This window comes from Phyllobates terribilis, unplaced genomic scaffold (genome assembly GCF_046119375.1).
Source record: "Phyllobates terribilis strain yellow unplaced genomic scaffold, ASM4611937v1 Scaffold_1__5_contigs__length_1240528914, whole genome shotgun sequence".
NCBI classification, from domain to species: Eukaryota; Metazoa; Chordata; class Amphibia; order Anura; family Dendrobatidae; genus Phyllobates; species Phyllobates terribilis.
The window spans coordinates 1,040,702,775-1,040,718,013 of NW_027362761.1; the positions used below are offsets into that span (position 1 = coordinate 1,040,702,775).

Consider the following 15,239-nt stretch of genomic DNA (forward strand, 5'->3'; position numbering starts at 1 on the left):
TCATAGAACCGGTAGAAGCAAATGTGCATGACATAAAATCATTCTACATAGATATCACATGAGAAAGTCATGTAATCAGTTATTATATTCTGTGTCTTCTGAGATCACTATTTGTTTTATATGTTACATACCTCATCAATCAGGTAGTGGCTGCTATTGACAATCTAAGCTCTAATAAGTGCACGTAGATGTCAGCAAACTAATAAATATTAACAGTGATTGGTAATCGCAAAGCCCAGAGAAGTGACTCAAACTCTCCTTATTGGCAGGTCAGCAAGTGCCCAAATGGGTGTAGGGTACAAGGCCTGATTACCAAAATTGAGAAGGAGATTTTCAGTCGAGTGGATACTGCAAAACAATCCTGGGTGACAAGTAACTCTGACAATCTAAAAATACTATCAGAATTAAAACAGATTCATGAAGTTGCAGATCGAAAAGTGCTTACAGAGAAAGGCAAGTACGGTCATGGTATATCTTAATTTAAAGGGAACCTGTCACCAGCTTTATAAAGTGGTGACAGGCACTCTAATTCCGATGCTGGGTCACTCACTATATTAGATGTGTTGCTCCTGTGGGTGTCGTAAAATCACACTTTATCAGCCACAGTGGGAGCCAAGCGCTAAAAGCCCCTTCATTATGTGAGCATGTCAGTCCTACACAGTCATCAGTAGGAGTGAGGGAAGAGAGCTGCTCATGAATACCTGGACTACGTGTTTATCTCCTGCTGTAACTAATAAAAGTATGTTTTTATGACAACTACTCCAATACACACAGTAAAGGTCTGTTTACAAAGGCTGATCGGCGGCACTAAACGACCACCAATCAGCTACTTATTTGCTGATCATCAGTCATTTAATAGCCTGTTTACCCTGCTTCAATCAGAAATAGATCATTCACTGCGCATAGGCTGCCATTGTTTTTGACAGAACAGGTCCTGTTTACACAGGACGATGCGCTACAAAGTACGATGATCTTTTGTTTAAACCAAAAGATCATTTTACTTGACTAAATCGTCTTCTGCTTGTTCGTTTGGTGATCAGCAGCCTGATTAGATTAGCGTTCCTACAAACACTCCTCCACTGTAATCATACAGTGTGAATGCATCTTTATTGAACAAGTGCTTCTGTCATTAATTCACATGGGGCAGTATAATCCTAGAGACAGACTCACATTAAATAGGGAGCGTATAGTTCACAGACATCCTCCAACATAAGTCATTTTAATTGTTAATCCCTATGGACAGCATTCAATTCACTGGTTATTTCTACAATCCAAACATTTAATTAGAACTATAATCCTACATCACTGCAAAGTCCCTGGCAGGGGAATCAGTGGAGCAGCTGGGTCACGAGTTAAAGAGAAGGTGGAGCTGGGCTGCCAAGGATTTTGCAGTGCTGTAGATTTAAAGAGTGAACACACGGGTTAGCGTGAGGCAGCAACTATACAAAAATGAAGATCATGGCACACTGCAGGCATGTGTACAGTATATTTGCAGAAAGGACCAATGAATGGCAGACCATTCACATGAGAACAAAGAAACAACAGAAGGACTTCCGAACCTAAGGTCCAAATAATAGCAAAACAATGTAATAGAAAGCGTAAAAAACCTTTATTAAGTGAATGGTTACGTGGCACTACAAACAAGAGTGCTCGCACTCAATGTAAAAAGCTATGGATATATATATACCTCTTGAAGCTCATCAAGAGAATGCCAAGAGTGTGCAAAGCAGTCATCAAAGCAAAAGATGGCTACTTTGAAGAACCTAGAATATAAGACATATTTTCAGTTGTTTCACACTTTTTTGTTAAGTATATAATTCCACATGTGTTAATTCATAGTTTTGATGCCTTCAGTGTGAATGTACAATTTTCATAGTCATGAAAATACAGAAAAATCTTTAAATGAGAATGTGTGTCCAAACTTTTGGTCTGTTCTGTATATATATATATATATATATATATATATATATATATATATATATATATAAACAGCAAGTCAAATATGGACCACAAATTACATGTCAAAGACACATGATATGGGATAGAAATGCTCTGACTGAGTAAGCCAGAAAGCTAACATCACAGACAACCGCTAGATGAATACCACTGCAGTGATATGATACCACAGGTGGGTGTGGAGCACACCACACTGAGGGGAAAGCAAGTTATGTATTTGTGTAAACTCGTATTTATGTAAATAACAAGGGGGTCAGTGGTGGTACATCATATATAGCCATAAATAGAGTAAATGGTATACAATAATTGTTGGTAAGAATACACAACAAAGTGGATAAGCAGAGGAACTATATATACTTGCCCCAAAAGCAAATATCCAGTAGGATCCCAATGTACATCTCTAATCATGGATGGAAATCTAAATACTATTGGTATAGTCACTTGTACTGATGTGGCTGGTAAGTATGTCCAGTACTGGCTATTCCATTGTGCTGGCAATTAGTCATATATGTCAAAGAAAGTATCTCATAGCAAATGGCATAAACATTCTATATGCTCAATATATACCTCTGGGTCCATGTGAAGGAGTGCGATGCATGCCTCGATGCGCATTTCGGACTGCAGGTCCTTTGTCAGGGGCTGCTTGAACTTTTATACAGATGGGGTGACTATCTGTGAGCATCACTCGAACATCACCCGATCTGTAAAAGACTTCAAAGCTGCTGCCATAAATCTCATGGTGCATCAGACAAAGGGACAGACATTACTGGTCAGTATTGTGGACTGCACTGACAGAAGTGACCCCGGTTGCAGGACACCACTGATTTGAATATGTCTCTTTCCCTCTTCATATATATATACAGTACAGACCAAAAGTTTGGACACACCTTCTCATTTAAAGATTTTTCTGTATTTTCATGACTATGAAAATTGTACATTCACACTGAAGGCATCAAAACTATGAATTAACACATGTGGAATTATATACTTAACAAAAAAGTGTGAAACAACTGAAAATATGTCTTCTATTCTTGGTTCTTCAAAGTAGCCACCTTTTGCTTTGATGACTGCTTTGCACACTCTTGGCATTCTCTTGATGAGCTTCAAGAGGTAGCCACCGGAAATGGTTTTCACTTCACAGGTGTGCCCTGTCAGGTTTAATAAGTGGGATTTCTTGCCTTATAAATGGGGTTGGGACCATCTGTTGTGTTGTGCAGAAGTCTGGTGGATACTCAGCTGAATAGACAATTAGAATTTGTATTATGGCAAGAAAAAAGCAGCTAAAGTAAAGAAAAACGAGTGGCCATCATTACTTTAAGAAATGAAGGTCAGTCAGTGCGAAAAATTGGGAAAACTTTGAAAGTGTCCCCAAGTGCAGTTGCAAAAACCATCAAGCGCTACAAAGAAACTGGCTCACATGAGGACCGCCCCAGGAAAGGAAGACCAAGAGTCACCTCTGCTTCTGAGGATAAGTTTATTCGAGTCACCAGCCTCAGAAATCGCAGGTTAACAGCAGCTCAGATTAGTGACCAGGTCAATGCCACACAGAGTTCTAGCAGCAGACACATCTCTTCAACAACTGTTAAGAGGAGACTTTGTGCAGCCGGCCTTCATGGTAAAATAGCTGCTAGGAAACCACTGCTAAGGACACGCAACAAGCAGAAGAGACTTGTTTGGGCTAAAGAACACAAGGAATGGACATTAGACCAGCGGAAATCTGTGCTTTGGTCTGATGAGTCCAAATTTGAGATCTTTGGTTCCAACCACCGTGTCTTTGTGCGACGCTGAAAAGGTGAACGGATGGACTCTACATGCCTGGTTCCCACCGTGAAGCATGGAGGAGGAGGTGTGATGGTGTGGGGGTGCTTTGCTGGTGACACTGTTGGGGATTTATTCAAAATTGAAGGCATACTGAACCAGCATGGCTACCACAGCATCTTGCAGCGGCATGCTATTCCATCCGGTTTGCGTTTAGTTGGACCATCATTTATTTTTTAACAGGACAATGACCCCAAACACAGCTCCAGGATGTGTAAAGGCTATTTGACCAAGAAGGAGAGTGATGGGGTGCTATGCCAGATGAACTGGCCTCCACAGTCACCAGACCTGAACCCAATCGAGATGGTTTGAGATGAGCTGGACCGCAGAGTGAAGGCAAAAGGGCCAACAAGTGCTAAGCATCTCTGGGAACTCCTTCAAGATTGTTGGAAGACCATTTCCGGTGACTACCTCTTGAAGCTCATCAAGAGAATGCCAAGAGTGTGCAAAGCAGTCATCAAAGTAAAAGGTGGCCACTTTGAAGAACCTCAATTATAAGACATATTTTCAGTTGTTTCACACTTTTTTGTTAAGTATATAATTCCACATGTGTTAATTCATAGTTTTGATGCCTTCAGTGTGAATGTACAATTTTCAAAGTCATGAAAATACAGAGAAATCTTTAAATGAGAAGGTGTGTCCAAACTTTTGGTCTGTACTGTATATATATATATATATATATATATATATATATATATATATATATATATATATATATATATATACACCATGTGACGTAGTCCTGTAGCCAGGGTCAGGGTCCTATCAGTGCAGTATTTGTCTCATCTCATATTGTAAATCCAGGGTGACAAACATAAAAACCCATTATAAAACCTTTAATTTAAAAAATAAATCCCCACAAAGTTGAGGATGAGTATAAATGCCCTTGAATGTATACTCAGTCTGGACAACAAGACCCCCAAAGGGAGAGGAGGGAGAAAGAAGACGTACCAGGGGGTGCACTTTCTTCTTTACGTGTTTAATATTCTACCTCTTTCTCTTTTTTCCGATTTCTTCTTTCTTTCTGTTCCCTTTTTGAGGTCTTGTCCAGACAAGAGTATTCCTTTTAGGGTTACCTAGATACATTCAGGGGCCTGGATCCATTTGTGGGCCTCTATACACACCTACTGGCTGTTTCTATTTTCTTCTATTTAGCTCTTTGTCAATATATCAGGGCTGTGCAAGTTGCAGCCCTCGGAAAGGGACAGACAGAGACCAGAAGGCATGAGAGTTAATGCCGGGGCCATTATACAGCGTGGGAGCTAATGCGGGGGCCATTATACAGCGTGGGAGCTAATGTGGGGGCCATTATACAGCATGGGAGCTAATGCGGGGGCCATTATACAGTGTGGGAGCTAATGTGCGGGTCATCATACAGCATGATAGCTATTGCGGGGGCCATTATTCAGTGTTGGAGATAATACAAGGGCAATTATACAGTTTGAAAGCTACTGTGGGAGACATCATACAGTGTAGGGGCCTATATACAGTGTGGGGGCTACTGCGGGGGCTTGTGATAAACTGTGGGGGTCATATAACAGTGTGGGGACTACTGTGGGGGCCTTTATACAGTGTGGGGGCTACTGTGGAAGCCATTATACAGTGTGGGATCTACTGTGGGGACTATTAAAGAGTGTGGAGGCTACTGTGAGGGCATGAAGAAGACATTTTACTATGTAAGGGGAACAGACGTGGCATTGCCTTTGTACCACAGTAATAGGGACAGTATTGGGGTATCAGCAGGATAAGGAGATTGTTCAGGTTGATAATAAATGGGGACGATGCTGGAAATGTGAGGAGTCAGATGTGTCTTTGATCGTAAACTCTGCAGACGAGTCTTGGCTGGAGAAGTCGTCATGTCGGTCTGGGCCAGATGGAACAGACAGGAAAAGTGAACGACGCCACCAGAAGAACGTCAGCGGTAACTGTACCGTACTGCAATTTCTTACATGTTTTGCAGGACTGGTATCTACCACTATATGGTCACTGTATGGTGGTAATATCAGTGTTGGTCTTTGTGGAGATTTTTATTCAGTTACAGCAGGGTCACCTGCTGAGGTTCCCCTATACTCATGATTAGAGTGCACCTCCATAGTTGTAGTCAGGGGTTGGGGGCCCACTCAGATGTTTCGCCCTCCCCTGAGCTAAACCCCTAGTTATGCCTCTGGTGGGAGTGCTTCTTTAAAGGGTTTGCTCAGGCTGAAATAAAGAAAAGTCTGCAGTCAGGCTATATAACAGTGACAGTGTGCAATAGTAAAGATTTTGACATGTTGGTCGGTAGTGTAGATTAAATTCCTGCACTTCTCTCAATTCTCTTCTATGGAGAAAAGCTGATAAGTTTAGTTGGCATGTGACCGCAAGTATGCAAATCACATACATCGTAAACATCACAGCTCACCTGCACAGGGGATAAAGGGGAATCGTGATGTCACAATTCGCCAGTCTGCAGTCACATAGATTGACTGCAGACTTTTCATGTCAGCCCGTACAAACCCTTTAACCTCAGGAATAATGGCAGTATAAGTGCCCGCTAAATCATTTTTTAAACATGCTATGACCTAACTAGTCTTGGGGGTACTGATATATAGATCTACAGTATTTTATAAAAAGTTTTACGCATGGCCTATTTCAGTTTTTTTTTCTACTATGTTTTAACTAAAGCCTGGGGGAGATGGGGAAGGAATGTAATATAGTAAAAAATATATACCCTCCTTCCTATCTTCCTGAGTAGCATCACTCCTGATTTCTCTCCTTCTGTGTTCCCCACCGGACTGTCGGCTTCAGGCCTCATGTGACAGTTGCAGCCTTCTCATTCTTTTAAGACTTTTTTTTTAAATTTTGATACATTCCCACCCCCCTCTCGGACAAACAAGCCTTATTTAAAATATAATCAAAGCCCCTTTAATGTCCAGTATGTTTATTGGAGAAAGTGGCCAGTGCAATGTGAATGATGTACTATTGACAACTCCTACTGCACTGAACTTAGTCTGATACATAGTGCCCTACACCAGTGTTTTTCAACTCCAGTGTTCAAATATCCCCCACAAATCAGATTTGTAATGTTACACATATAGACTTCTTCATTCTTGCCACTGCCTTCATAATTTCACGGATCTTCTTGCTTTACTGGAGGTTTTAGTGCCTGTATATGTGCAGCCATTATTCAACGCCAGCACAAAACAGGATGGAGACAGGGAGGCGATCATGTGATTGAGGGAGCAGTCACGGACGACAATCGCATCGAAATGCTCGGACTGGCCAGCAGCTTTCCTGACCCAAGCGTGACAGCCTGTATTTCTATGCAGCCATCACACTCGGGTCAGGAGAGCCGCCGGCCAGTCCATGCACTGTGATGCGATTGTCGTTCGTGTTATACGACTATCTGACTGTGCTCTTAATCATATAATCATCACCATCTTGAGTGCCAATCCTTGGGCAGCATGGGGCATTGAGCCAAAAGGCGTTTTAGGGTTTTCAACTGAGAGCAACTGTAACTAGAAAATGACTAATACCCTTTCAGTTCTGCTCTCGTGACACTGAATTAGTTATTCAACACTTGGACCAAGTAACTATAAATAAAGGGAAAGTAATTACTAGAAGATTAAAAACAGTTCAGTCACTGTGTAATTTACCATTTTCTCCAAATCTTACTTTATTAGAATATAACTTTTCATGGGTATTATTATTTCTTATTGATATGATACATAACTAGGATATGCCTCAGGTTTGGATTAGTGAGTATATGACCTTGGTCCTTCCCGGCCTCCTGCTGTGCAGAGAACTGAAACAGCCCTGTTCCAAGTGAATTCAGGGAAAAACTGTAAAATCGATGCTGCACTTAAAGGGATTGTCCCATAAACAACATATATCTCATATTCACAAGATAAGTGATAAATAAATGTCCATTGGGACCCCTACTGAACACAAAAACTGTGATCCCCAAGTCCCATGTGTGAACGAAGTGTTACCACTGTAACATTAACTGGTGTTATTGTCAGGTAAAGGGGGTGTCCACCCCTGAGAAAAATTTCGGCAAGCCCTACAGCTTATAATATAATTTATACACCAGGATTCAGATTCCATTTGCCAGTTGAAGTGGTCGTCACATGAGTAGACATGAGTAGAGTTTCAGCTGCTTCTCTCAATAGATTCTATTAAAAAGGGGCTGAGTCTCTATTGGGCGCATGGATACAACAATACAAATCGCATACTTGTGATGTGACAGTGTGGAGGTGGCAGCGAGAGGAGAGACCACATTTTGTAGAGGGTAGCATGGAGAGGCAGTAAAAGGAAGGGTCACAATGTAGAGAGACAGCAGAATTAGGGGCAGTGTGAGGAGAGGCACAGGTTCGAGAGTGCAGCATGGGGCGGCAATGTGAGGAGGAGGCATGGTTTAGAGAGGGACATTTGGGAGCACTGTGAGAAAGAGGTACAGTCTGGAGAGTGCAACATGGGGTAGTGTGAGAGGGGGTTGAAGTTTGGAGGGGGCAGCATGGGGGGACAGTGTGAGGAGGAAGCACAGTTTGAAGAGGTCAGCATTTGGGCATAGTCTGAGGGCACAGTGTGAAAATGGGGAACTGTATAGATATGGACAAGGGCAGCATGAAATGGGAGCACAGTATGGAGAGGGGGTAGCATGACAGGGGGAGAGTGTGGAGATATAGCAAGCGTGAGGAGAAACAGTGGAGAGGAAACAGCCATGATATAGGCAATCGTTCACAAGGATGGACAGTGTAGGGGTTATAGCTCAAAATAGGGAACAGTGTGGCGGTTATAGCTTATGAGGTCAGACAGTGTGGCAGTTATAACTCACATGGGAAAATAGTGTGGTGGGGACAGTGTGAGGAGAGGTCACAGTTTGTAGAGAGCAGCATGGGTAGTCAGTGTGAGGAGGGGCACAATATGAAGAAGGCAGAATGGGAGGCAGTGTGAAGAGGGGGCACAGTCTAGAGAGGGGAGCATGGGGAGACAGTGTGAGGAAGGATCACAGTTTGGAGGGGGCAATAAGGTGTCAGTGTGAAAATGAGGCACAGTCTGGAGAGGGCAGCATTGGCACAGTGTGAGGAGGGGTCACAATTTAGAGGGGGCAGCATGGGGAAACAGTGTATGGAAGGGGTACAGTTTGTAGAGTCCAGCATTGGGGAACAGTGTGAGGGCAGTGTGAAAATGGAGAATAGTATGGATATAGAAAGGGGGCAGTGTAAAAACGGAGCCCAGTGTGAAGAGGGGATAACATAGCAGGGGACAATGTGGAGATATAATGAGCATGAGGGAAAACAGTGGAGAGGGGACATCCATGATTTATGCTATGGTTCACAAAGGTGGACAGTGTTGGGATTCTAGCTTGTAATGAGGGACAGCATGTCACGGGTGTGTCAGAGGTGACAGACAGTCACCCTGCAGTTGGTTGCAGATCTCTGCGTTTGGCATTACAGACATCTTCTTAGAGGCTGTCTCTAGGACCCAGCGGTTACCTCCCTCTGGCTAATTAACACCCTGCCTGGGTGTATAAATACCTGCCGTATTTCAGCGGGAGGTGTCGGCGATATTCATTACTACCTGTGAAAGCTTTAGCAAGAGCAGTACTTCGTCCTCTCTGGAGCTTGAGGACGTGTGTGCATTTGTCTGGAGTTCGTTTAAAGCTAAGCAATTTCCCCCTGTTTATCCACCCCTGTTGTCTATAGTGTTTAGTGGAGATCAACCAGTGCTCATCTCCTCCCTTTCCTATCCTTAGTCATAAGCCAGGGAAAGACAGGGCGAGACAACGATTGGTGAAGAGCCAATACAGGGACGTTAGGGGAGGCAGGGTGACGCTAGATCAACCTAGGAGGTCTCCACTTCCCCCTTTCCCTAGAGTCTGGGCTCCCTTTCCCTCTTTTCCTTGTGTTGCACTAAGTCTTTCCCACACCTTGCATGACACAGCATGGCAGTTATAGCTCATGAGGTCAGACAGTGTGGTGGTTAGCTCATAAAGGCGGCCAGTTTGGAGATTATAACTCATAAAGGCAAATAGTGTAGTGTGGGCATCGGGAGGAGGGGGCATAGTTTGTAGAGGACAACACAGGGAGGCGGTGTGAGGAGGAGACACAATGTTGAGAGAGCAGAATGGGAGCCAGTGTGAAACAGAATGGAGAGTGCAGCATGGGGAAGCAGTATATAGAGGGGCACAGTCTGGAGAGGTAAGCTTCGGTGGTAGTGTGAGGAGAAGGCATAGTATGCAGAGGGCAGCATGAGGGGTCAGTGTGACGAGGGGACACAACATGAATATGGCAGAATTGGGGGCAGTATGAAGAGCAGCATAGATTGGAGAGTGCAGCATCAGGTGGCAGTGTGAGAAGTGAGCACAGTCTGGAGAGGGCAGCATGGGGGGCAATGTGTGAAGAGGAGGCATAATGTGGAGAGGGCAGAATGGGAGCCAGTGTGAAGAGCAGTACAGATTGGAGAGTGTAGCATGGAGCAGCAGTCTGGAGAGGTAAGCTTGGGTGACAGTCTGAGGAGAGGACACAGTTTTGAGAGGGCAGCATGGGGAGGCAATGTGAGGAAGGGTCACAGTTTATAGGGGACAAAAAGGGCAGTGTAAAGAGGAGGCACTGTTTGGAGAGGGCAGCATTGTGGCAGTATGAGGAGGGGGCACAGCCTGGAGAGGGTAGCATGTGGGCAGTATGAGGAGGGGTCACAGTTGGAGAGTCCAGCATTGTGATGGAACAGGGTGAAAATGGATAACAAAATGGATATGGAGAGGGGGTAGCATGGAATGGTAGCACAGTATGTAGAGAGGATAACATAGCAGGCTTAGTAAGTGTTAGGGAAAACAGTGAAGAGTGGATAGTCATGATATAGGCCATGGGTCACAAATGTGGACAGTGTAGGGTTTTTAGCTCATAATGGAAGACAGTGTGGTGGTAATAGTTCATGAGGTCAGACAGTGTGGCGGTTAAAGATCATAAAGGCGGACAGTGCGGTGGTTATAACTCATAAGGGCAAATAGTGTGATGGTTATAGCTCATAATCTCGGATAGAGTGGAGGTCATATACTATACGAGGGACAGCGCAGAGTCATATTTTGTGCAGGGAGCACAGAAAGGGGTAATTTATTCAGGGGCACCTCATAACAGGTGCTATGGGTGCACCTATAGGGGATATAGGTGCACAGCATGGGGAATATTTTTTATGCAGAGGACATTATAATATCACTCTTATTTTTAAGGGCGCTGGATGTGCTGCAAAAGGAAGGAGAAGAGGGAAGTCTGCAGACATGAGCTGTAGATATAAAAAGACATCATGGTGTCTGGACCAGGTCTCATCAGTACCTGTGGTTCCTGTCTGGTCTGCAGTCTAATGATGGCTAGGAACAACAAATCACAGCATCTACTTACCATTAAAGACAGTAATAGGTTTATGAGATATAAATGTATATGGAGCTGAGCTGAACTGATATTGTAATTAATGGCTATACTAAACTTTGTTATTCTTATCATGATCTGATGATAGTTTTGGTAATGTATTCATGTACTGGTAATTATTTTACTGAAGTACCCCTATACTCATGATGGTTCAGGTGCCATATTTATGTACTCGTGGTGGTTCTGGTGATGTATTCATGTACTGATGGTGGTTAGTGATATATTAATGTACTCTTGGTAGTTCTGGTGATGTATTCCTGTACTGATGATGGTTTTGGTGATGTATTCCAGTACTGATGGTGGTTCTGGTGATGCATTTTTGTACTGACAGTGGTTACAGTTATGTACTCATGTATTGATTGTGGTTTTAGTGATATATTCATATTCTTATGATGGTTCTGGTGATGTACTCTTACTGGTGGAGATTCTGATGTTGTATTCATCTAATAATGGTGGTTATGGTTCTGTATTCATGTACTGATGGTAACTCGAGTGATTTAATTATATTCAGCGTCTGTGGAAAGATGGGTATAAATTGTTACAGGCATTATAATGATCATTGTTTGTCATTAGCTCTTTGTATCAGAGAGCAGATATAGGCTCAGATATAGGTTGTCAGCAAATAGTATCACATTTAATAGGCTTAGGCAACATTCACAAATACACTTGAGCCTCAGTAAGGAAGTTTTGTTGCCAGCTGTATTTGTCCCATGACAAATGAAAACACCGTCAGACACATCCCTTTAACTATACTGGGGTTTGTTTCATTTCCATTAGAATATCAGTTAAATACTGGACACCTTAATTGAAACCAAATGGCCCCATTATACTTAAGCTATATTCATTCCCATGTCTATCCTTGGGTTTGACATTTAAATGATATGATGTCAGGGATGAATATCGCTATTTGTCCCTGGTTTTGTGTAAATGGTCCGCGAACAATGAGTGATTCCTATGTCTAACTATGAAATTGAATCACCTGTCAACCTACCCCCTAAAGTACACCACTTTTTTCCTTTTGTTGGTATTTTTCGTTGAAAAAAGTAACAATCCTAGTGGAAGTGGTCATCAGAGTTTGTTACCTAACCCATTTTGGAGTGAGAAAATACAATAAGGCTGTGTGCCCACGATGCATTTTTTAAGCTTTTCCGCAGCGGCAAAAACTCTGCAGAAACACTTAAAAAACGCATGGTAGAAGGTCTGCCATGTTCCCCAATGATAATCCGCATGTGCTGTGCACATGCTGCGTAAATTTCCGCTGCGGATTATCATTGCTGAAAAATCCGCAGCACTACCAATTATTTTGCGGAAGCGCTGCGTTTTTGCCGCCATTGACTTGCATTGAAACGCATGGATTACGCATCACTGCATCTGTACATGCGAATTCCATGCGTTTCAATGTGCGGATGGTACCCGGGTGTGGAGGACAGGAGACTCTCCTCCGGACCCGGGTACCATAGAACCTATGAAAAAAAAAAGAATAAAATAAAAAATATATGTTATATTTACCTTCTGACGGCCCCCGCTGCGCTCGTCCTCCCATGCCGGCAGATCGCGGTGGAGTGAAGGACCTGCGCTGATGTCATAGTCATGTGACTGCAGGTCCTTCAGTGTAGTGTACCGTGATCTGCCGGCAAGGGAGAACGGAGCGAAGCAAGACTCCGGGGGCCATCAGAAGGTAAGTATAGATTTATTTTTTATTTTTAACCATTTTTATTGCATGGATTTATATAGTGTGACCAAGTTGACAAGCACTTTCCAAGTGATGCTAATCGCTTGGAAAGCGCTTGACAACTCGCATGCGGAAATGCATGTGAAGAACGCTTCACTTCCGCTTGTCCCTGGCAGGAAAATGCATGTACAATCCGCATGTACAATCCGCATGCGTTTTTTCTGCCAGGGAGATGCAGAAACGCTCAGGAAAAATCTGGAGCATTTCTGCATCATGGGCACATAGCCTAAGGGTTTAATTACCTTATTTTCTGAACCATTCCTATGCTATGTGGCAGCGGTAGTGGGGGGTAGACTAATGGTCTCTTCTGCCCAGGACACCAAAATACTTTACCTAGGCCCTGCATAGTGACAGTGGTCAGACCCAGTCCCTATCATTTGTACTGAAGTGTCTAATGAGCCTGATCAAAGGTCATTGTAAAGGTGAATCCTGTGTATAGAGGTGTTACCTGTCATTGTAATCCTGCCTTTAATGATAAGAAGCCTTGCTGAAAACTCTTCCTGAAAATACAGGAAGTACGTCTCTAAAAACGTCCCAGTGGCCAACATGAAAATTGCAAGATTACTATTTTTTTATTATTTGTAATAAAGATTGTGATACGAAAAAAATTACCAAAATGTATTAAAACATGCATGTAGTACAAAAACCTGATTTAAACAATAGCTCATTTTTCTGATGATAGCTTACCTTTAACTTGCAATCTGACCCTTTCTTCTGAGAATTGGTGAGAATAATAGAACTCAGACCTCCACAACTAGTAAATGATGGCATAGATTAGTAATATGCCAATCCTATCATGAAAATATGCCTTTAAATTCAATACTTTGCCTTTCATTTCTATGATTTTGAACATAACAGTACATGTTTTTATAGAAACAGTGAAATACTTTGCCCAACTTGGAAATGAATTAAGGAAGCAACTTACTTACCTTAAAACAAAGGTGAACGAACAAGTAACAAAACTCAAACACTTACATAGTGATATAGAAGATCAGCTTGCAATAATGAAAATATTGGAGGTAAGAGACTTTTATTTTTCAGCTATATTATTTACATAAAAAGAAGATACTTAGTAATATAGTGAGCAGTTTCCAGTAAGGACTTCAACAATATATCTGTAATTAATGCAATCTAACCTAGACTACATTTTGGTAGTTATAACTCTAGATTTTTGTGTATATCTGATATATATGATGTATGTTATCTGATATATACTGTATATGGTGTACATAGTGCATATTATAGCTTTATGTGTAATATATTCACTTTTCTTTAGGTGGATATTGACATTAAGATTCGCACTTGCAAAGGATCATGTCAAAATGTCCAGGCTTTCATGACCAATCTCGAAAATTACAGATCCTGGAAGAAAGATTTGGAAGCAATAAGGAATTATCAGATAGATGACACCAAAACTCTGCAGAACATAGGCTTCGTTAATCTGAATGCACAAAAGAATGCGACCTACTTCAAGGAATTATGGCCTCTAATGGAGATGAAACAGTTGGAGATGTTTGAAAGTATGGACCAATATATGCTAAAATTAGAAGATGTATGATCAAGTGACTAATTTATTATTTGAACCCACTCCTTTAATGCAAGAGAAATCACTATTTTACTAAATTGTTCTTTATTTAATATACATATATTGCATACATGATGAAAATAAAATTGAAAAAAAAAATTATTGGACACCCTTTACAAGTTATGTTTTGCAGCAAAGCCAGGTAGGCTAGGGTTAAATCCTAGCTCTACATGTTCTGATTAGGTTCACCTGGCTAGCTCTGCATATAACCAGGCTAGTTGTTCACCTTAGTCAGAATGCTGAGTGAAGCTGAGCAGACTGGATTGTGTTGGAATTGAAGAGAGAAACGAGCCAGAGTCTCTCTCTGAGAAGAGACTACACTGGCCGGGTGCACTAACTGCAAGCATAACTGGATGCTATGGACGATAGCTGTTTTGTGGGTCTAGACTGGGGGTAGCTCAGCGGTGTCTGAAGTAGCCAGTTTATTTAACGCCTGGACAAGTCTAGGAATTTATGTTTATGGTTTTGATACTGTGCAAACACTAGAAATAAATTTCACATTGTTTTCTCATAAGAATCCAGTGCCTGTGTGAACGCCTCCCACTGCTGAACGTGAATCCCTACAATTTATTTTCAAAATTTACAAACTTTCTGCTGCTTGTCATAAACTAATGAAACAAGAACAATCGAAAAACTTCAGCACAATAATATAACAAATGGATTGTTCACATTCTCCAAAAAATCTTAAGTACCTGTAGAAGTCCTATACTCCTTATTAAATTCCTAAAGAAGTGAATAGAGAGAG

The 15,239-nt window shown here is 42.1% G+C and overlaps 1 protein-coding gene across 1 annotated transcript; it reads left to right on the forward strand.

Moving 5' to 3' along the window:
* The first annotated feature begins 95 nt into the window (after positions 1 to 95).
* Positions 96 to 14,967, forward strand: LOC141157651 (fibrinogen alpha chain-like). Its single transcript, XM_073645172.1, has 3 exons — positions 96 to 453; positions 13,783 to 13,928; positions 14,186 to 14,967. Exons 2-3 carry the CDS (start codon positions 13,914 to 13,916, stop codon positions 14,465 to 14,467), a joined length of 297 nt encoding a protein of 98 aa, XP_073501273.1. The 5' UTR covers positions 96 to 453; positions 13,783 to 13,913; the 3' UTR covers positions 14,468 to 14,967.
* Positions 14,968 to 15,239: the final 272 nt, after the last annotated feature.